Here is a 22,750-nt window from a genome sequence, read left to right as displayed (position 1 = left end):
TACTATTTTCACATGATAACAATATTAGTTTTTTGCCCTCTGATTTGGCTAGATTTTCTTAACGTAAGATTAGGAGGAAACACTTACCCATCCAGGTCTGCTGTTTCAATGTATGTCAGACCGTAGGGCTCACTGCTAGAGAGTAACAGTACATCTGCCTGCAATCAGAAAAGTCAGAGAAGAGGGAAACAGGAGGCAGCTCCTGACATTACAGTGTGATAGAACGCAGACCCTCAGAAACAGACGTTCACTTTAAGAACTTTGCAGACTCTTGGCTTAACCTTATTATCGACGACCCATCACTGCAACCATACATTTCTCTCAAAATTGCTCCATTTCACCTGATGCTATAATGAGAGATGGACAAGAAAAGTGTCTTCCCTGAGGAACTGATGATCTCCTGAGGCAGTGCAAAGGTTCCCAAGAGAGGCAGAGGCAAAAATGCTACAGGGCTCCCTGATTTCAAGTCACAGAGAGAAGGGAGAAGCCATGGCCAGAGGCGGTACTCACTGTAACAGGATGGTCATTTTCCAGCTTAATTATGTCTCCCACTTGGACATTCCTCCACTTGTTCTCCTCAACCCTGTAAGAAAACAGGCCTTGAATTTCTGCTGCCAGGGTCTCTCCAAAGTCCTGTTCTGACAACTAGATAAAACAAAGCAAAAGAGACAGAAAGGGCTGGAAGAAGGGGGACTGCAGAGGGCTGAGTGCGTTTGAGCTTCGTGCTTGGGGCTGTCAGGCGTGAACTCTGTCTTTCTGGACACGTCTCTTTCCCTAGCATTTAGCTTTCTTTCTCAAAGGTAGCCACTATATTTTAAAACTTTCCTAGAAAATATCAATTCATAGAATCCTGTACCCCATATATACTTCAAAGTTCCACAGTAATGTTTATAATCCCAGTGCCTGGGAGGCAGAGGCAGAAGGATTTGTGTAAGGCCAGCTTGTTCTACATACAGAGGTCCAGACCAGGTAGGGTTACACAGGGAGACCCCGTCTCAAAAAATTGAAGTTGAATAGTAGATACCTTACTTTTTTCATTTTTATTTAATAACACACCTAAGAGGACATATATAGACGTGACTCATTCTTTTATTAAATAGCTAAAATGTATTCAATCATCTGGCTCTACTAATTTTACTTGCTTCTTTTATTGGGTTACCTTTGACCCTTTAAATCCTCATCTCCTATAAAAGGGAGTCTGGTAGTATGGGCAGATTCAACAATGCCAGCTCTCTTTTCCTCTCCCTCCCCCCTCATATTTCAACTTTCCAACAGAATTCCTAAGTCACTTCCTCTCTGATAAACATATAAAGATATAGATATGTTTGTATACATGTGCATACATGCATGCCAGGGCCTCTGGCTGACTCCTAAATTCTCTCTGTGAAAAATTCTTCTCAAAAAAAATCCATGTACAAAAACAAATAAATACAAGTACTTGAGTTATTTGAGGGAGCTCATTTGACTAAATTTATTTGGTCAGAAATTCCTCCATTTGGTAAGTTTCTAATACATTCATTTTTGCCTTTTTAAAACAATATTATTCCTTCCCCATTTTAATAGTAATTCATCTTTTTGGTCTTGAGAACTTCCAGCTATATAAAACCTTGGAGAAAACGATTCACTCTGAGTAATGAGGGGTCAGATGCCCAAGATCTTGGACAACAGAATGGCCTGGTCAGAGCTACAGGAAGTCAGTACCCTGCAAGGCTGGCCACCGGGAGAAAGGCAGGCATCGGTGGTGACTTTGTCAGGTTTGCAGTTTCTTTTCTCATGTTCCCTTCACGAAACTCCAACTTCTTCAGTGCTTCCCACTCCTGATACAGATCTGGTACAGACATCACCCCCTTCATAATTCCTTTTGTCAGACATGACTCTGTAATAGCTTGCCATGCCCCTTAGAATATTGTTCACATTTTGCCTTTCGTAGAAACATGTCTGCCCTGTTCTAATCTTACCACCATGTAGCTAAAGTCATGGAGCCAGTGTGGATGCTGTCTTTGGCTAGTAATCTGTGCTGACACCTGGATGAAAGGCTATGGCAGTACAGCCAGTGAGCCTTGCCAGAATCCACTATGTTCTAAAGGCAGATGTCCTGAGGCCAGTCACTCTGATAATTGTCACTGGCATATTAATTTCATGCTATAATTTATCAACTGCTTGGATATATATTTTTATCAACTGCTTGGATATATATTTTTTCATTTTTATTTTCTCAGGCATCTAAGAGTTATTTCCATTTTATAGAACAAAAAGCGCAGTGGCATCTCAATTAGTATGGACGCTTCAGGGAGCGCTAGCAACATCTACAGGCAAGTCTGTAGAGCTCTTCCCTGGCATGCATGAGTGTTAAGGCCTAGATAAATGTTAAGACCTGCGTGGGATGTTAGAGCCTAGTAAATGTTAAGCCTAGGTAACTGTTACCTGGCTACTCTGCCATTATAAGCAAACTTTCTCATATGTTTCTGCTGTGACTGGAAAACTTTCTAATGCCAAGTTGATTACATATTCTGTTATGTTTTGTGCCCTTGGAAACCAATCATGATAGAGGTCAGTAGAAGGGCTTTGTATGGTTACCCACAGTGAGCTTGGACCCAAACCAACCACCCAGCAGCGCTTCTGCATCTGTCTAAGCTTTTATGATACTTGCTTTTATAAACTGCCCTGGGTGAACCCTAACATAAGAGATATAAGAAACTATTTAAAATAAGGTAAGTCTTTCCTTTTGCGTAGTGGTCAAGTAAAGTTTAAGTTCTTAAGACCTTCCTGGTAAGTGGCACCCTGGTTGGCAGGAAGAGACATGTATGTGGGTAACTGGCACCCTGGTTGGCAAGTTAAAACATGAATATTAAACAAGGCAAGTTTCACATGAAGCCCTTTTCACTGTCCTGAATCACTATTCTAAAGCACCCACCACATCAAGGTTTTAGCAATGGTGACCTACCCCTCCCTGGACTGATCCTACCCAACCTGACTTTCCTAGGATACCGTACCTGCCGTTCACCACGACCAAAACAGAGCGGTTGTTGACTTGCTTGTCACTTTTGTGTCTTTTCTAAAATTACACAGCAAATATTCAGAAAATAGACAAATAGAAACTTGCATGTACAATTTAAATGTTTAAAAAGTAACCCAATGCAGTTCTTGTTTGTGATTCCCTCTTCCATATCCCAAAGCCCTCCTACCATCAAAACCAGGCTAAGAGGCTAATGTTCATTGGAAACTTAGGAAGGAATGCAGAAAGAACTCAGGGAAAAGAAAGAGACCCATCTTTGGGATATATATATATATATATATATATATATATATATATATATATATATATATATATATATATATATATATATATATATATATCAACGAATGCCTAGGAGCTTAAAAACAAATCACTCAAAAGCTGAGAGGGCTGGCCGAGAGGAAATCCCCTCATGCTGCACAAATAACCAGGGGGCATCCAGAAGCATCTACAGCAGATGTGGCGGGGGGGGGGGGGGTAAAGAGGCCAACAATCAAAGACCTATGGTAGCAGGAGAACAAACACAGCACATGCCCCAGGGATTCACAAGAGCAACCTCCTTGGAGGTGGAGCTCCTCCCGCTGGAGAAGGGCAGGACTAGGACGGGGCAGGCAGAATACTCAGTTTTCCACGACTCTGGGTTCTCCCAACATTTATTTTAAAGAGACAAGTTCTGAACCAGAAGTAGTTCGATTGTCTTACATTGGCAAGTTAAGTTTTCATTTCTCACTTGAAGCAAATGGTAGCCAGGCATGTATGTAGTCCTGAGCTAAAATGAGTTTATGTACCTGAGTTTTTGTATCTGAGTTGTGACTGAAATCTAAACCACTATGTGTTAAGCCTAGATTTTACAAAGTTAAAAAAGCATTGTGGGAAATGTCACATCCTTTAGATCATATGCTGTCTTGACAAAATCAGGCCTCTTTGAAGACACCACAGGGCAGCCTCTCAAACCCCACTGGTAGGTTTTGTGTCCAGGGTGACCCCTTACAATTAGCATTGGCTGTGGCAGGCCAGTATCTCTTTCCAGTGGCAGGAAATGAGTGGGCCTCCGATCATGCCACAGGGCTTTCTAGAGCTCCTATCTGTGCATGCCAAACAGAAATAGCATTTGGAAAAGGAATCAGAGAGCACTGGAGAGAAAGGGAACGTAGAGGGAGTGAAGAAAGAGTAAGAACAGGAGAGAGAAGGAGCAGGGAATGGAGGAAGAAGGAAGAGATGTGAAATACGAGAAGTCAGGTGAGGAAAGATGATGGCAAAGCCAGACAAAACCAAGGGTCAGAGCCTGGGGTTCTGAGAAGAGCAGGAGGAAGTCTGGAGAAAGAAGACCTAAAGCGATGGAACAGAAAAGGCCTGCATTGCCCCTTTCTGGCCAAGCAGAAAATACTAGTCTAGGCCCTGTGGAAACCATATGGCATCTGGAATAGATAAGGGAACAAATGTGAGAGACATCTCTCTGGTTAGCACTTCTTGGCACAGGTAGTTCCAGGAAGTCTTTTCTGCCCACAGCCCAATTACTGGTGTAGTGAGGGAAGCCCAGGAAGCCATTCACCACATCGTCGATGGCATCTTTCACTCCAGTTATGGACAGCACCACAATGAGAGGTATCACAGTTGTGTACCAGGCCAGGGAAGAGATCTGTGGGATCAACTGTGAGAAGGAAATAGAGATCACAGGGTTAGGAGACCTAAAGAAGAACAGATTCCCCCAAACGTCCTGCCTCCATTATTTTCTCCTTTCTAGGTTTACCATAATAAACCCAATGGCCCTAGTTTCTCTTTGATGTTATTATAACTCTCTTGTATCCCTGAATCCAAGTAAGCATTTCCCAAAAGAAGAAGAAAAGTCTCCAAGCTGCCACTTGGAGTGGCATGTATCTATGAATGTATCTATCTTATTCCTAATGGGAAAGAGTCATTTCTTCTCCAATAATGAAAGGTATTGGAAGATAGAATGGTAAGAGTTGCTTCTAGGTTCTGTCTGGCCCAGAGCTGATCCTCTGCCACAGGGATCCAAATAGCAATGGGACAGCGCTAGCCTCCCAGGAGTGCAGACAAGCCTGTGAATACAGGCAAGACCACCACTTCTGCTCAAATTCCTGGCCAAAGAGGGACCCTCCCAGAGCCATCAGGACACAGGAACCAAGGAACAGATGGGGACCCTTCTGGTTTCTGTCTGCACCCCAGAGCTGACCCTGTATCACAGGTCTTCATACCCAAATTCCTTATGGAGAGAGCTGGTCTCCTAGGAGTACTGACATAGAGGCTTACAGGAGGGACAAGTTATAGTCACAGACAGCAAGACCAGCTAACACCAGAGATAACCAGATGGTGAAAGGCAAGGGCAAGAACATAAGCAACAGAAACCAAGGCTACTTGGCATCATCAGAACCCAGTTCTCCCACCACAGTGAGCCCTGGATATCCTAACATACCAGAAAATCAAGACTATGATTTAAAATCACATCTCATGATGATGATAGAGGACTTTAAGAAGGACATAAATAACTCCTTTAAAGAAATAAAAGAGAACACAAGTAAACAGGTAGAAGGCCTTAAAGAGGAAACACAAAAGTCCCTTAAAGAATTACAGGAAAACACAACCAAACAGGTGAAGGAATTGAACAAAACCATCCAGGATCTAAGAATAGAATTAGAAACAATAAAGAAACCACAAAGGGAGACAACCCTGGAGATAGAAAACCTAGGAAGGAGATCAGGAGTCATAGATGAAGCATCAGCAACAGAATACAAGAGATAGAAGAGAGAATCTCAGGTGCTGAAGATACCATAGAAAACATTGACTCGACAGTCAGAGAAAATGCAAAATGCAAAAAAGCTCCTAACCCAAAACATACAGGAAATCCAGGATACAATGAGAAGACCAAACCTAAAAATAATAGGTATAGCAGAGAGTGAAGATTCCCAAATTAAAGGGACAGTAAATATCTTCAACAAAATTATAGAAGAAAACTTCCCTAACCTAAAGAAAGAGATGTCCACAAACATACAAGAAGCCTACAGAACTCCAAATAAATTGGACCAGAAAAGAATTTCCTCCCATCACATAATAGTCAAAACACCAAATGCACAAAACAAAGAAAGAATATTAAAAGCAGTAAGGGAAAAAGGTCAAGTAACATATAAAGGCAGACCTATCAGAATTGTGTCAGACTTCTCACCAGAGACTATGAAAGCTGGAAGATCATGGGCAGATCTCATACTGACCCTCAGATAACACAAATGCCAGCCCAGACTACTATACCCAGCAAAACTCTCAATTACCATAGATGGAGAAACCAAGATATTCCCTGACAAAAACAAATTTACACAATATCTTTCCACAAGTCTAGCCCTACAAAGGATAATAGATGGAAAACACCAAAATAAGGAGGGAAACTACACCCTAGAAAAAGCAAGAAGGTAATTTTCCTTCAACAAACCCAAAGGAAGATAGCCACACAAACATAAATCCACATCTAATAACAAAAATAACAGGAGGCAACAATCATTTTTCCTTAATATCTCAAATGGATTTAATTCCCCAGTAAAGAGACAGGCTAACAACTGGATACAAAAACAGGACCCAGAATTTTGCTGCATACAGGAAACACACCTCATTGACAAAGACAGACACTACCTCAGAGTAAAAGGCTGGAAAAAAGTTTTCCAAGCAATTGGTCCCAAGAAACAAGCTAAAGTAGCCATTCTAATATCAAATAAAATTGACTTTCAACCCAAAGTTATCAAAAAAGATAAGAAAGGACACTTCATATCATCAAAGGAAAAATCTACCAAGATGAACTATCAATTCTGAACATCTATGCTCCAAATTCAAGGGCACACACATTTATAAAAAGAAACTTTACTAAAGCTCAAAGTACACATTTAACCTCACACAATAAAAGTGGGAGACTTCAACACTCGCAGCAATGTACAGATCATGGAAACAGAAACTAAACAGAGACACAAAGAAACTGACAGAAGCTATGAACCAAACGGATTTAACAGATATCTATATAACATTTCATCCTCAAACAAAAGAATATACCTTCTTCTCAGAACCTCATGGAACTTTCCCCAAATTTACCATATACTTGGTCACAAAACAGGCCTCAACAGATACAAGAAGATTGAAATAATCCCATACATACTACCAGATCACCATGGACTAAGGCTGGTCTTCAATAGCAACAAAAACAACAGAAAGCCCACATACATGTGGAAACTGAACAGCAGTCTACTTAATGATAATTTGGTCAAGGAAGAAATAAAGAAATTAAAAGATTTTTAGAATTTTTAGAATTTAATGAAAATGAAAGCACATCATACCAAAACTTATGGGACACAATGAAAGCAGTGCTAAGAGGAAAACTTATAGCTCTAAGTGCCTACAAAAAGAAACTGCTAGCATACACTAGCAGATTGACACACATCTGAAAGTCCTCGAACACAAAGAAGCAAATACACCCAAGAGGAGTAGATGGCAGGAAATAATCAAACTCAGGGCTGGAATCAAGTAGGAACAAAAGAATATACAAAGAATCAACAAAACCAGGAGCTGGATCTTGAGAAAATCAACAAGATAGACAAACCTTTAGCCTGACTAACCAGAGGGCATAGAGACAGTATCCAAATTAACAAAATCAGAAATGAAAAGGGAGGCACAACAACAGAACACAAGAAAATTAAAAAAAAAACACATCAGATCCTACTACAAAAGCCTATATTCAACACAACTGAAAATCTGGATGAAATGGACAATTTTGTAGACAGATATCAAGTATCCAAGTTAAAATAGGATCATATTTAACCACCTAAACAGTCCTATAACCCCTAAAGAAATAACAGCAGTCATTAAAAGCAAAAAAAAAAAAAAAAAAAAAAAAAAGCCCAGGACCAGATGGATTTAGTACAGAATTCTATCAGACCTTCAAAGAAGACCTAATAACAATACTCTTCAAATTTCTTTCTATTTTATTGCACAAAATAGAAACAGAAGGAACACCATCCAATTCATTCTATGAAGCCACAATTACTCTTATAGCTAAATCACACAGAGATACACCAAAGATGGAGAACTTCAGACCAATTTCCCTTATGGACAGCAATACAAAAACACTCAAAGAATTCTCCCAAACTGAATCCAAGAACTCATCAAAACGATCATTTACCATGATTAAGTAGGCTACATCCCCAGTATAAGGCAAAACCAGAACAGGGAAGTGGGAAGGGGTGGGTGGGAGAACAGGGGGAAGGAAGGGGGCTTATGTGACTTTCAGGGAGTGGGGGACCAGAAAAGGGGAAATAATTTGAAATGTAAATAAAAATATATCGAATAAAATTAAAAAAAGTAGGCTACATCCCAGGGATGCAAGGATGGTTCAATATATGGAAATCCATCAATGTAGTCCACTACATAAACAAACTCAAAGAAAAAAAAACCCACATGATCATTTATTTCATTAGATGCTGAAAAAGCATTTGATAAACTCCAACATCCCTTCATGGTAAAAGTCTTGGAAAGATCAGGAATTCAAGGCCATACCTAATCATAGTAAAAGCAAGATACAGCAAACCAGTAGCCAACATCAAACTAAATGGAGAGAAACTTGAAGCAATCCAACTAAAATCAGGGGCAGACAAGGCTGCCCTCTCTCTCCTTATCTATTCAATATAGTATCTGAAGTTCTACCTAAAGCAATCAGACAACAATAGGAGGTCAAAGGGATACAAATTGGAAAGGAACAAGTCAAAATATCACTATTTGCAGATATGATAGTATACTTAAGTGACCCCAAAAACTCCACCAGAGAACTCCTACAGCTGATAAACAACTTCCGCAAAGTGTCTGGATATAAAATTAACTCAAACAAATCAGTAGCCTTCCTATACTCAAAGGATAAACAGGCTGAGAAAGAAATTAGGGAAACAACACCCTTCACAAAAGCCACAAACAATATAAGATATATTGGTGTGACTCTAACCAAGCAAGTGAAAGATCTATATAACAAGAACTTCACGTCTCTGAAGAAAGAAATCAAAGAAGACCTCAGAAAATGGAAAGATCTCCCATGGACTGGCAGGATTAATATAGTTAAAATGGCCATCTTACTGAAAGCAATCTATAGATTCAATGAAATCCCCATCAAAATTCCAACTCAGTTCTTCACAGAGTTAGAAAGAGCAATTCTCAATTCATTTGGAATAACAAAAAACCCAGGATAGCAAAAAAAAAAAAAAATTCTCAACAATAAAAGAACTTCTGGGGGAATTAGCACCCCTGACCTCAAGCTGTACTACAGAGCAATTGTGATTAAAAAAAAAAACAACTTCATGGTATTGGTAAAGTGACAGGCAGGTAGATCAATGGAATACAATTGAAGACCCAGAAATGAACCCACACACCTATGGTCATTTGATCTTTGACAAAGGAGCTAAAACCATCCAGTGGGAAAAACCCCAGCATTTTCAACAAATGGTGCTGGATCAACTGGGGGTCAACATGTAGAAGGATGCAAATTGATCCATTCTTATCTCCCTGTACAAAGCTCAAGTCCAAGTGGATCAAGGACCTCATATAAAACCAGATACACTGAATCTAATATAAGAGAAAGTGGAGAAAAGTTTCTAACACATGGGAATAGGGCAAAAGTTCCTGAGCAGAACACCAATGGCTTATGCTCTAAGATCAAGAATCAACAAATGGGACCTCACAAAACTGCAAAGCTTCTAGAAGGCAAAGGACACTATCAATAGGACAAAACAGCAACACATTGGGAAAAGATCTTTACCAATCCTACATCTGATAGAGGACTAATATCCAGTATATACAAAGAACTCAAGAAGATAGACTCAAGAGAACCAAATAACCCCATTTAAAAAGTGGGGGGAAAAAAGCTAAACAGAAAATTCTCAACTGAGGAAGCTTGCAGGGCTGAGAAGCACCTAAATAAATATCCATCTTTCTTAGTCATCAGGGAAATGCAAATCAAAATAAACCTGAGATTCCAACTCACACCAGTCAGAATGGCTAAGATTAAAAACTCAGGTGACAGCAAATGCTGGTGAGGATGTGGAGAAAGAGGAACACTCCTCCATTGCTGGTGGGTTTGCAAGCTGATACAATCACTCTGGAAATCTGTCTGGCAGTTTCTCAGAAAACTGGACATAGCACTACCTGAGGACCCAGCTATACCACTCCTGGGCATATACCCAAACGATTCTCCAACATCTAACAAGGAGACATGCTCCACTATGTTCACAGCAGCATTATTTATAATGGCCAGAAGCTGGAAAGAGCCCAGATGTCCTTCAACAGAGGAATGGATACAGAAACAATGGAGTACTTACTACTCAGCTATTAAAAATGATGAATTCATGAAATTCTTAGGCAAATGGATGGAACTAGAAAATACCATCCTGCGTGAGGTAATCCAATCACAAAAGAACACACATGGTATGCACTCACTGAGAAGTGGACATTAGTCCAAAAGTTTGGAATACCCAAGATTCAATTCACAAACCATATGAAGCCCAAGAATAAGACCAAAATGTGGATGCTTCAGTGCTTCTTAGAAAGGTGAACAAAACTCTCACAGGAGGAAATATGGAGACAAAGTGTGGAGCAGAGACTGAAGGAAAGGCCATCCAGAGGCTATCCCATCTGGGATTCATCCCACATACAGTCACCAAACTCTGATACTATTGTGGATGCTAAGAAAGGCTTGCTGAAAGGAGCTTGATATAGCTGTCTCCTAAGAGCCCCTGCAGAGTCCTTACACATATGGAGTTGGATACTGGCAGCCAGCTATTGCACTGAGTGCGGCGGTCCCCAGTAGAGGAGTTAGAGAAAGGACTAAAGGAGCTGAAGGGGTTTGCAACTCCATAGGAAAACAACAATATCAACCAATCAGAGCCCCCTAGCCCCTAGAGCTACCAGGGACTAAGTCACCAACCAAGGAGTATACATGACTCCGGCTGTATATGTAGCAGAGATTGGCCTTGTCAGGCATCAATGGAAGGAGAGGTCTTTGGTCCTATGAAGGTTCTATAGATGCCTCAGTGAAGGGGAATCGAAGGCGGGGAGGTGGGAGTGGGGTGGCTGGAGGAACACCCTCATAGAAGCATGGGAAGGGGGATTGGATAGGGGGTTTATGTGAGGGGGGGAAACTAGGTAAGGGGATAACACTAAAATGTAAATAAATTAAAATTATAAATAAATATTTTTTAAAAAAGAGAGAAAGGGGAAGATGTCGGCCAACGGCTTGGCAGCTGCGGGGCTGCTTGGCTAACTCAGTGGGTTCACTCTGTGATTTTATTTGTGCTCTCAGCAGAGTCTTGAGATGCAGCCTTGTGTAGACACCTTAATTTTTTTCTAAAACAAAATGCGGGCTAATTTTTGCAAATAAATTATAGATAGTAATTCAAGCTTAAAAAAAAGAGAAAATGATGGTAAGAGTTTATATGGCAAGACTAGAGAGATATAGCTCAGTAGTCAAGAACACTGGATACTCTTTCAGAGAACCCAGGTTCAAATCCTAGACCCAGCCATCTATAACCCCCATTCTAGAAGTTCTGATGCCTTCACCAGGCATGCATATAGCACAGAAACTCATCCATGCAGACAGAACACCCATGCACAAGCATAAACTACAGTGGGCATGGGTAATCCATGACTGTCCCACACTTTCAGTGCACGGAAAAGTGAGATCTGTCTGTCCCCTCCTCTCGACATGGGCCTCCCTATGTGGATCCCTTCCTTGTGCTGGCTTGCTTATGTTCCATACAATTCTTTCCCCTGGTTATGTGTCAACTTCCCATCACAGAGGCCGGGATGAAAAGAGGAATAGGGTTGGAATGAAGAATCTGTGACTTCCTATGATCAAGTTGAACTTGATACAGAAGTTCATAATGAAGGAGTTCCTTTCCCATGGGACTCCATCTTTGCATCTCCATACAGAGGTTTGCCTCACACTGACTGATCCAGACCTCTGTACTCCAGGGAACTGGACAAAGACTCCAGACAGCCATTTGTCCATGTCAAAATGAAGAGGGTGCCTCCTAGTTTAGGTACTGAGAATACAGCCTGACCCCAAAGCAGATTAGGACACACTGCAAATGTCTTAGCAGCCATACCTGTAGGAACAGCAAAATGAGGAAATAGGCGTTTGCAAGTCTCTGGAACTGTTCAAACAGGTTCATGGGCAGGAAGTTAAAGAAACCATACTTTGATGTCTTGATGGAATTGTCCTATGGGTAAATTACACATCACAGTGACAACACAGGGCAGGCACAAGAGCAAGGCAGCTCAAAACTGGTTCAACTGTTTGTCCCTCAAGCTCCAGGATGTAATGACTGAACCTAGGGTATTATTAAACCTGTGGCAGGAACTACCAATACAGAGGTGAATGAGCCGGCAACAGTTACTGGAAGAAGAGGACTAACAGTTTTGCAATTGTATTTAACTGCTACATCCATCATATAAGGTGAATGTCACCAAACTTACTTTATATTAAATAAATTAACTCAAAACCGGTGAAATCCCACAACTTGTATGATGTTTCAAGGCGAGCGACGGGCAACTAAAACCAAGCTTCAGTCCATTGGATACCCAAACCTAGCTTTCCTGTTTCATTAGAGAGATAGATAGATGGAGAGAGAGAGAGAGAGAGAGAGAGAGAGAGAGAGAGAGAGAGAGAGAGGAGCCTGCTCTCATTACCGCACTGTAAACTGTGTACCTATAGCTCAGAAATCATAGCTTAATACCCTGCAGGAATCACAATATATATGGCCATATATATTTTCATATACTTAGAGTGACATGTACACATGGTGTGTGTGAGTGTGTGTGAGAGAGAGAAATAACATGCAAGAGCATTTTATTTGAAGTGGGATGTGGTATTGCATGCCTATAATTCTAGCACTTCAGGGAGCTGAAGAAGGAGGTTTTGAGTTTAAGGCTAGCCTGGTTACATGGCAAGACCTTCTTACAAAAGCCAAGCCGAGCATTGTGTGTGAATAAGGTGGAAATAACCCAAATGGTCATTTCTAAGGAACTGTTTAAAGCTAAATCTGAAGAGGAAAACCTATATAACTACTCTTATGAAATTAGGGCCCTGAAAACCATTAGGGTCCAGAATAATGTAAAATATAGGGAAAAAAAAGAATTTTTAGTCACATTTCGTTTATGGACTCAGAAGACAGCGATGAGTCCGTGAGGGGCTCCCCGTAGTGGCTCCTCTACGGGAGCAGATGTGAGCAAACAGCTGCTGAAGCTGGCGTCACAATACATGTGTGATGTCATGGACTACGTCATAAATTAATAAGGGTAAAAATAAAAAAACAGGAAATTGGACAAAATCATTAATAGGTAGTTTTTAAAAATATACAAAGGGCTAAGATTATCAATTTCACTCCAAAGTTTCAAAAGTTTGAATAACAAATTACCATTTTTATCTAAGAGCTGGCAAGGATAGAAAGGACTGATAATAACCAGCTTAAACCAGCATGGAAAGGGCCTGCCTGCAAGCCCAGCTCGCAACCTTGGGAGGGGTGGCAGATGGCAGCAATGTGAAGCCAGTGTGGGCCACAGAGTGAGACCCTCTCAGAAAAAATACAAACCCAAACTAGTCTGGCAGGAATGTGAAGTGGGTGGTTTTCTCCGGTACACAGAAAGACAGTTGATGTAATATTTTCAAAAGGTCATCTGCAAAAATGTATCACATTCTTTTTAAAAAATGTTTGTTTACCTTTAGTCTCTAAGTCAACTGTCTCCCAGAAAGCTCGCCCTATATACAAACACAGATGTGCCAGCTGAGATGCACAATGAAACTCTCTCAGGACCATTTATTGTAGGAAAATGCTGCAGAGATTGTAAATGTCCGGCACCAGAAGTGGCCAACTAAATTAATGTTCATCAGCCGGGTGGTGGTAGCGCACGCCTTTAATCCCAGCACTTGGGAGGCAGAGGCAGGCAGATTTCTGAGTTCGAGGCCAGCCTGGTCTACAGAGTGAGGACAGCCAGGGCTATACAGAGAAACCCTGTCTCGAACAAACAAACAAACAAAAAACAAAACAAAAAGTTACTGTTCATCAATAGAATGGGAACCGGCAGAGCTTGTGCGTAAATGGTGCCAACATGTGTGTATTGTCTTTGATGTGTGAGTGATCAGAGAACTGTGGAGAGATTGCAAGAAAAGCTATAACTTTTCTCTTCTAGGAGTTCTACACAAATACAAAATCCTAGAAGAGATGTGTTTTCCGGAGTGAAGGACTCTGAGTTGGCTTTGGCTTCTAAGGCTCTCAGTGCACCATTTACAACAGAGGAGCTTGTACTGGAATTCATGCTGTGGTTTCTGTATCAACAAGGAGTTCCTCCCGCCCTCTGAAGGAAAATGTAGAGAACACCAGCCCCTGCTGAGACAGTGACACAGACATACCGGATACTCAAAAAGAGAGTTGAACCTTCTATTGTTGGCTTGCAAAATCCTTTCTTCTGAAAGAAAAGGAGAGACGTGTTGAGACATCCTCTTAGGTTAGCCGGATGCTGTGTGCTTGCGAAGGCTTCAGCAGCTCCTCACACCTTCTTGCTGAGGCATCTGTTTGGAAAATAAGTTTTGGGTGCTGGGAGCGCTGCCCATCAGAAAAGCGCTCATCCTATGGGAAGAAGCTTGGTTTGAGCCCATTTCTGCACCAACCTGTATGGTGGTGTAAGTGTGAATTCCAGCAGTTGAGAAATGGTAGCAGAAGGATCAGAATTCTGTTCAAGGCCATGCTTACCTACAAACTGAGTTCAAAACCACCCTGGGATTCATGAGACTCTGTTTCAAAATAAATAAAAAGTAAATAAAAAAATAAAATAAAATAGGATGCCTGGATAGGCAGTAGTGAGGTAGTTGTGATTGCTTGTAATCTTCACTTTGAAAGCTGAGGCAGGAGGATATTAGGTTGGAGGCAAGTCTGAGCTATATAGTAAGGCCCTGACTCAAGGTGCCCCCTCACTCTCCTGTCACAAGAAAGGGCCAGGGATGCTGTTTGGTTGTTTGCCCAGTAGGCACGAGGCACTGAGTTCAAGTCTTAGCATCACACAACACTGGGCATGGTGGGACACACTCAGGGGCTGGAGACAGACAGATTGAACGATCAAGGGAGGTGAACAAGGACTTACATTAAGCAGTAAACATAAGCATGATGCTTCTGTGGATGGTGATGTTCTAACAAAGTAATCAAATCTGTGTGTGTACTGGGGATTGCTCATAAAAACCAAACAAAAACAAAATAAGGAAACAAAACCCCCAAGCAAACAAAAACAATTGTAGATCAACAGATGCTCCAGAGGGCTGGACTTCTGATTTCCTTTAAATGGGAAGAGTTGAGCCACGCCTTCAGTTTATGGGGCCCAGCCCAACACTGTCTAGGAGGAGGTAATAAGAGTTGAGTGCACTGGTGAACTCTGAGCTGGCATCTGCTGCTCTGGGATGGCCTCCTTGCCTCTGAGGAAAAAGCTCCACACCATTTAGCATCACAGAAGTCGTCTGTGTTGACAGTGCTATGAGAAGAAAAACACAAGTTCTCTCCAACACAATTGTTCAGTAAACTTACATTAACAAACCATCACTGAGCTTCCATAGCACAGAAGCTGGACATGCCAGCTGTATGGGGCAGGGGAACTGCGTAAAAGGGTCCCAGAGACCTAGAGGAGGCTCCCAGGAGTCAATGCAGGTGGCCATAGTCAAGATGCATAACAGTAGCGATATGGAACCTGAAGAGGCCAGCTCCTGTAGCCAGGCAGGAACCCCACTGGAAGGATAAGGACACCAACTCACCCACAAAACTTTTGACCCAAAATTTGTCTTGTCTTAAAAAAAATGCAGTGACAAAGATGGAGCAGAGACTAGGTGAATGGACAACCAATAACTGCCCAATCTGAGCCCAGCCCATGGGCAAGCACTGATTCCTGACACTATTGATGATCATCTGTTATGCTTGCAGACAGGAGCCTAGTGTAACTGTTCTCTGAGAGGACCTAGCCGCCAACTGAAACAGTGTAGATAGCCACAGCCAAATATTGGACAGAGGCCAGGAACTCTTATGGGAGAGTTGGGGGAAGGATTGAAGGCTCTGAAGGGGATAGGGACTCCACAGGAAAACCAATAAGAGTCAATTAACCCTTGGGAGTTCTCAGAGATGGAGCTACCAAGCAAAAAAAATACACACACAGGCTGGACCAAAGGCCTCTGGTTCATATGTAGCAGATGTGCAGTCTCTACGTGGGTCCCCCAACAATTGGATCAGGGGCTGTCCCTAAAGCTGTTGCCTGTCTGTGGATCTGTTCCCCAACAGGGCTGCTTTGTCTGGCCTCAGTGAGAGAGGATGTGCTCACCCTGGCAGAAACTTGATGCACCAGGGGGAGCACCCTCTCAGAAGAGAAGGGAGTGGGAGATGGGGGTAGGGGGTAGGGATTCTGTGGGGCAGTGATTGGGATGTTAAAAAAAATAGTCATTACAAAACAAAACAAAACAAAACAAAAAACAACAAAAAAAAGAGTCTCAGTCTGGGTAAGAATGAGTCTACTAACTATAATACCTGACAAAATCATCCTATGAAAACCAGAAATGGTAAGTCTGTTAACATGGAAAAAAAAAAAAGGGCTGGAGAGATGGCTCAGCAGTTAAGAGCACTGACTGCTCTTCCAGAGGTCCTGAGTTCAAATCCCAGCAACCACATGGTGGCTCACAACCATCTGTAATGAGATCTGAGGCCCTCTTCTGGAGTGTCTGAAGACAGCTACAGTGTACTTACATATAATAAATAAATAAATCTTTTTTAAAAAACATGAAATACATATACATATACAATTGTTCCTTTGTATCTATCTGTGGGGTTTGGTTTTGAGTCTCCATGGATACTGAATTCATTAAAGTCTTACATAACATAATGTAGTACTTTCATGTGATCTATGTAACCTTCCTTAAAATCTCAGATCATCTCTATCTAAGCATAGCACTCAACTTAATTTAAATGCTATTTATATATCATTAAACTATAAGTTTAGAGAATCATGACAAGGACAAATTCCATAACTATTTATTACAGATACATTTTTTCAAATATTTTCAATTATGGCTGAACCTATGGATTTGAAACCCACTGATATGGAGGGTAGATTATATAGTACATATCTATTTGATAGCTAATCACTAGAAAGCTACACCCTAATGAAGTATTCCTGTAGTCTTTCAATTCTTCCATGACTCAACAAGCACTGTGAAATTCTGGCCGGGGTCAGGAGGCCCTCTTCACTTTTTAACGTTGTCAGATGACCACATTCAGACTCCTATGAACACACAATACACAGGGTAGTGACCCGTGCAAGCACATAGGGCACATATATGAACACAGGGCACACGCAAGCATCTCCAGGGCTGGAGAGTGAATGCAGCAGGGTGAGGGGTATTACAGGAGGAAACACCTGCACTTATTTAGATCCCACACAAAAGAGCTTCCTGGTTCTCATCAGCCTGCACATTACACCAGGTGAAGCTGAATTACGCTGAAGGTCGACACTTCCACTTTCACTAACTACCATGCTACTTCTCCACATGGTTCACTGCCTCAGAGAGCAGGCCTAGCAGCCACTCTGCCTCTTCATTGTGCTGGGTTCATGGTGAAGCACTTCTGGCTCTCTAAAAATCTTGGCTCATGGCTCCAAAACTTAGAAATGTACTTCCTTTCTCAGTTTTCAAAGATTCCATACTAAGTTATGGGCTCCACTGATCCCAAACTCACTCCATTATTGTCCTAAGGGACACCTCCCTCCCTCTCTCCCTCCCTCCCTCCCTCTCCCTCCCTCTCTCTCTCTCTCTCTCTCTCTCTCTCTCTCTCTCTCTCTCTCTTTCCCTCCCTCCCTCCCTCCCTCCCTCCCTCCATCGTGTGTTCGTGTGTGTATGCATGTGTATGTGTGTGTATGTGTCTATGTATGTGTGTCATTATGTAGCTCCTGCTAGCCTCAAACCTGAGAGCCTCTCGTCTCTGACTTCCAAGTTCTGGGATTATAACTGTGCCACCACAGCCAGCTGAGAGTCACTTTTTGAGGCTGCACACAGTAATAACGAGATCATGTCACACTTTGTTTTCTTTGCTTGGCTTATTTCAGTTACGCAATGTTCTTCATTTTCATCCATGTTGTCATAAGTAACAAGGCTTTTTTTAAATGGCTGACCCGTATCCTGGTTACTAAGGCTAAGGCAGAGATAAGAGAAGGTTTGGGACATGCTAATTAAAGGTTCCAAAATTCAGATACAAGAGATCTGTTGCTGATACAATGACTGTAGTTGATAATATATTGCATCTTTGAAAGTACACTTTAAGTACTCTCACACCCAAAAAAAGACTATCCAGGGTAATGCATGTTAATTAGCATGATTTGCTTGTTCCAAAATGTGTATATGTATCTTAAGATATCATGTATACAATAAATATGCATAATTCTTACTCTTCCTTTCAAATATGGATTATAGTTTTTGTTGCTGCTTATCTTTTGTTTATCTTTTTTAAAAATTTCTTTTCTTTTTTTTTTTTTGAGGCAGAGTGTCACTAGTCTAGACTGGCTTGGCTCATGCAAGCCAAGTGCTCCAGTATCTCTGTCCTGGCACAGGCTAACCCAGTACTCCAGTATCTCTGTCCTGGCACAGGCTAGCCCAGTGCTCCAGTATCTCTGTCCTGGCACAGGCTAGCCCAGTACTCCAGTATCTCTGTCCTGGCACAGGCTAGCCCAGTGCTCCAGTATCTCTGTTCTGGCACAGGCTAGCCCAGTGCTCCAGTATCTCTGTCCTGGCACAGGCTAGCCCAGTACTCCAGTATCTCTGTCCTGGCACAGGCTAGCCCAGTGCTCCAGTATCTCTGTTCTGGCACAGGCTAGCCCAGTGCTCCAGTATCTCTGTCCTGGCACAGGCTAGCCCACTGCTCCAGTATCTCTGTCCTGGCACAGGCTAGCCCAGTGCTCCAGTATCTCTGTCCTGGCACAGGCTAGCCCACTGCTCCAGCATCACTGGCCTACAACTATAGTCAGGAACCACCATGCTTGGCTAATCCTTTTTTTCTTTTCTTTTAATCTTAACATACCACTGCTCAGTTGAGCTCAAAGACCCTAGATATGATGAAGATTTGTCTAATGATCAAACATACAAATGAAAAGATGCTTACAAACAAGTTCAGTCAAACTGAGGTCAGATTTCTGTGCAGACTCTGAAGAGGAGGGTGATGACCCTCTGCCCATGGAAGGACCCACATAATTACCGAGCAGCCAAGCTGAGAGAACCCTGAGCAAAGGCTGACTCTCGAGCCCTCACAGTTCCCGCGCCTCTATGCCCACATCCTAAGAGCTTCGCTGATTTTCTGTGAGCTCAGTGAAAACCCAGGAGAGTTGTTAAAGATTAGGTCCTGCTGGAGTGGGCAGGGCACAGGCCTAGGGTCCATCCCTAGCACTGTTAATAAAGAATAAACAAACAAACAAAAAGATAAGGCCCTAAAGAAAATTAAAATGTCATAACAGAAAAAGTCCTATTTTATTCATCAGAGTCTGTAGAAAGCTGGTTGAGGCTCCAGCTTGGTGGCACATCTGTTATCCCCACACTTTGGAGGCTGAGGCGGGAAGATAGGGAACTGAAGTCAACCTGGGCAACATAATGAGGGTCTGTCTTAAAAACAAATGAACAAACAAATCAAATGGTCTGTCAAGTGTGATTCAGGACTTGCTGGAAACAGAAGCGACCCCTCCACCCCCCAAGTCCACAGATGACCTAGCGAAGACCCTTTCCTCCATCCCAAGTCCACAGGTGACCTAGCGAAGACCCTTTCCCCCATCCCAAGTCCACATGTGACCTAGCGAAGACCCTTTCCCCCATCCCAAGTCCACATGTGACCTAGCAAAGACCCCTTCCCCTTGAGGCAGAAGTGGACAGAATCATCCAGAGCGACTCCCACAGAAGATAGGAGGAACACTGTTCACCATCCCACCTCATTCCGATGTCAGACCAGTGACTTCTCATCAGTCGTCATGGCTGCCCAGCCACCAAACCTTCCCAGGCAGGAACACTAGGAGCTGGGAACATTATAATGCAAGCCCTTAGAAAGAAGGTTTCTAGGTGACAGCAACAAAGTCATTTCACTGTCACCAGGCTAACACTTAATCCCTTCTGTGTAGAGTTGCCTGATTTAGGAGGGAGGGAAGGAGGGAAGGAGAGAGAGAAGAGAGAGAGAGAGAGAGAGAGAGAGAGAGAGAGAGAGAGAGAGCGCACAACGATATCCCACAACCTATATGGGGAACAATTAACAATAAAAGTTGTGCATTATTTATCTGAAACTTAAACTTACACACTATTCCCAGCCTCCGCTACTGAGGTCAAGAAATTCCTAATCCCACTGTAGTTGTCTGAAAGGATTTCCCCTCTTTCTTTGCATTTTCAAAGAACCCTCAGCCTCTTCCCTAAGGACAGCTGTGATGAAGGCTGCCTATCCTCACCCAGTGGACCTCTTATGACTTCCTAGAGAAATAATCCAAGACAGTGCAACTCATAACTTTTTAAATTCTGAAGAAAAAGAAACAGCAATATAAGGGAAGGTGGAGCCAAGTTTCAAAGAAACAATTACTTTAAAATAATCAGACTTATTTCTAAGAGGATAGATAGGGATAAAATAATTCCAGGAACAAGCTCTAGCGACGTCAGATGACTGATAACTCACAAAGCATGGAATGTACCCATTTAAAATGTATGACCCAGTGGCTTTAGTGTATTCACAGGGCTGTGTAACCTAAATGCCTATTTTTTTGTGTGTTTATTTAAATGTTCTACTGGACTGTATTCTAGTTCTAACACTCTGTTTAACTCTTTCAAATGTTTATTTTGTGTGTATGGATGTTCTGCCTGCATGTATGTCCGTGTATCGTGTGCATGCCTGGCGCCCACGTACTTCAGAGAGTCCTGGGTTCCCTGGACCTGGGCTTACAGATGGTTGTAAGCTGCTGTGTCGTGCCGGGAACCGACCCGGGTGCTCTCAACCACGCCGGTGCCTCCAGCGCTCTGCGTCTTCCTCCTCCCACAGCATTTCATTTCCCCCTCTCTGTTCCTTATTTTCTAGCCTTTCCATTTATTTTCCCTGGGTGATTCCACTGTTTTTAATTACTCAAAGCAATACAAAATGCATTTTCACTGTAGATGGCTCCAAAACAAAGTTATATGGAAAAAGACGTAAAGTTTCTTCTGTGTCCTCAATGCCTCCTCACTAAGAACAACTGTGAAGACCGACACAAACTGAAATTAGGTGGCCACACAAAAATCTGTGACAAATATGTGACATGACAGTTATTTGTAAAAGCCAAAAAGTACAGCAATAACAATGCCTTTTTACTGACAAAAAGATACAGTCTGTTGAGTTTCTACAATAGAGTATTACCAGACCACAGAAACACAATAAAAAACGCTGCGTGCTGCAGCACAGAGTGATCTTGAGAACAGTAAGTGAAAGAAGCCAGTTACAAACACACATATGCTAAGACCCAACAGCTCTGTGTATGGTGCTAGGTACTAACCCAGGGCCTGCACATCCTCAGCGAGCGCTTTCCCACTGAGCACAGAGAAACTAAGATTTGTCCAAGAGGACAGAGCAAACAGCAGAGTCAGGACTTAGGCTGGAGAGAAACACAGTGTGGCCTTTAATCAGTAAATTAACTTCATCCTCTGTACTTTGCCCAATTCTCACAGGGAATCCTACACCTGGAAGGACATTTTGGCTTGCTTTTTTTTAACACTTCACATCAAAAGTTTACTTTTCATAAGCCAGGCAGCTCCACTCTGAGAGACAGCTGGCTGTGCTCCCTGCTGCACCCTTTACTGCTTTGGTCTACCCACGACTTCATGAAGTGATACTGGAATCCTTCCTAGTACCAGCCAGACTAAATTTAACATCATCCACAAAAGGACGATATTAAATACCTCAGCTAGCAAGAAGCAGTTATAAAGGGTGGGAAGAGGGAAAGAAATAGCCTTTTTCCTGGTGAATTTCTAAATACTGGGAAAAATATAAAAACAAAAATTTTAAACTACTGAAATTAGAATTCTCGTATAGCAAAACTGGGACCTTGTGCTTAGAAGCATGAAGTATTTTCTTCTGTAAAATGTGTTTCTTTTCCTGGTCATTTCTTGTGTGGGATGCTATTTTGATTGGTAAGTTGGTCGTGTCTGTCATATACATGCATGTGCTTGCACACAGGTGAACACACACACACACACATGAATATATACAGGAACACACACACAAACATGTATACATGAATACACACATGAATATACACATGAACACACAAACATGTATACATGAATACACACATGAATATACACATGAACACATACACACACAGGAACAAATATACACACACACAGAGAACACACACAGGAACACACATGCACACTCTTCAGGAGGCAGCGGTAGGATGTACAGCCCTTTCTGGTTCGCCTACCTCCTTCATCCCGTCTGTTTTCATTCCCCTGCTCCTGCATTGCCGAGCAGTACCAGCTACAATCCCATGGAATCTCTGAAATGAGCAAAGAGGCTGCCGTGAGGTTTCCACACTGGCACAATCTCATCCTGACATGTGCTTAGGAAACTTGTAACTCCATCTCCGAAACCCAAAATAATCTACCTCTCAAACATGACTAGCTTTTAGAATTCACTG

The 22,750-nt window shown here is 42.1% G+C and overlaps 1 protein-coding gene across 1 annotated transcript in view; it reads right to left on the bottom strand.

The window, feature by feature from the left end:
- The window catches only part of LOC127680700 (phospholipid-transporting ATPase FetA), a 108,013-nt gene that overhangs the window by 49,940 nt on the left and 35,323 nt on the right, over positions 1–22,750 (bottom strand). Inside the window, exons 3-9 of the mRNA XM_052176337.1 lie at positions 22,535–22,609; positions 14,457–14,615; positions 12,154–12,267; positions 4,569–4,667; positions 2,994–3,055; positions 511–583; positions 88–158 (exon numbers count right to left, since the gene is read on the bottom strand). Coding sequence (XP_052032297.1) covers positions 88–158; positions 511–583; positions 2,994–3,055; positions 4,569–4,667; positions 12,154–12,267; positions 14,457–14,543 — 506 coding nt within the window. The 5' untranslated portion in view covers positions 14,544–14,615; positions 22,535–22,609. The remainder of the gene's footprint in view (positions 1–87; positions 159–510; positions 584–2,993; positions 3,056–4,568; positions 4,668–12,153; positions 12,268–14,456; positions 14,616–22,534; positions 22,610–22,750) is intronic.

This window comes from Apodemus sylvaticus, chromosome 3 (genome assembly GCF_947179515.1).
Source record: "Apodemus sylvaticus chromosome 3, mApoSyl1.1, whole genome shotgun sequence".
NCBI classification, from domain to species: domain Eukaryota; kingdom Metazoa; phylum Chordata; class Mammalia; order Rodentia; family Muridae; genus Apodemus; species Apodemus sylvaticus.
This window is presented reverse-complemented; position numbering and strand designations above follow the sequence as displayed.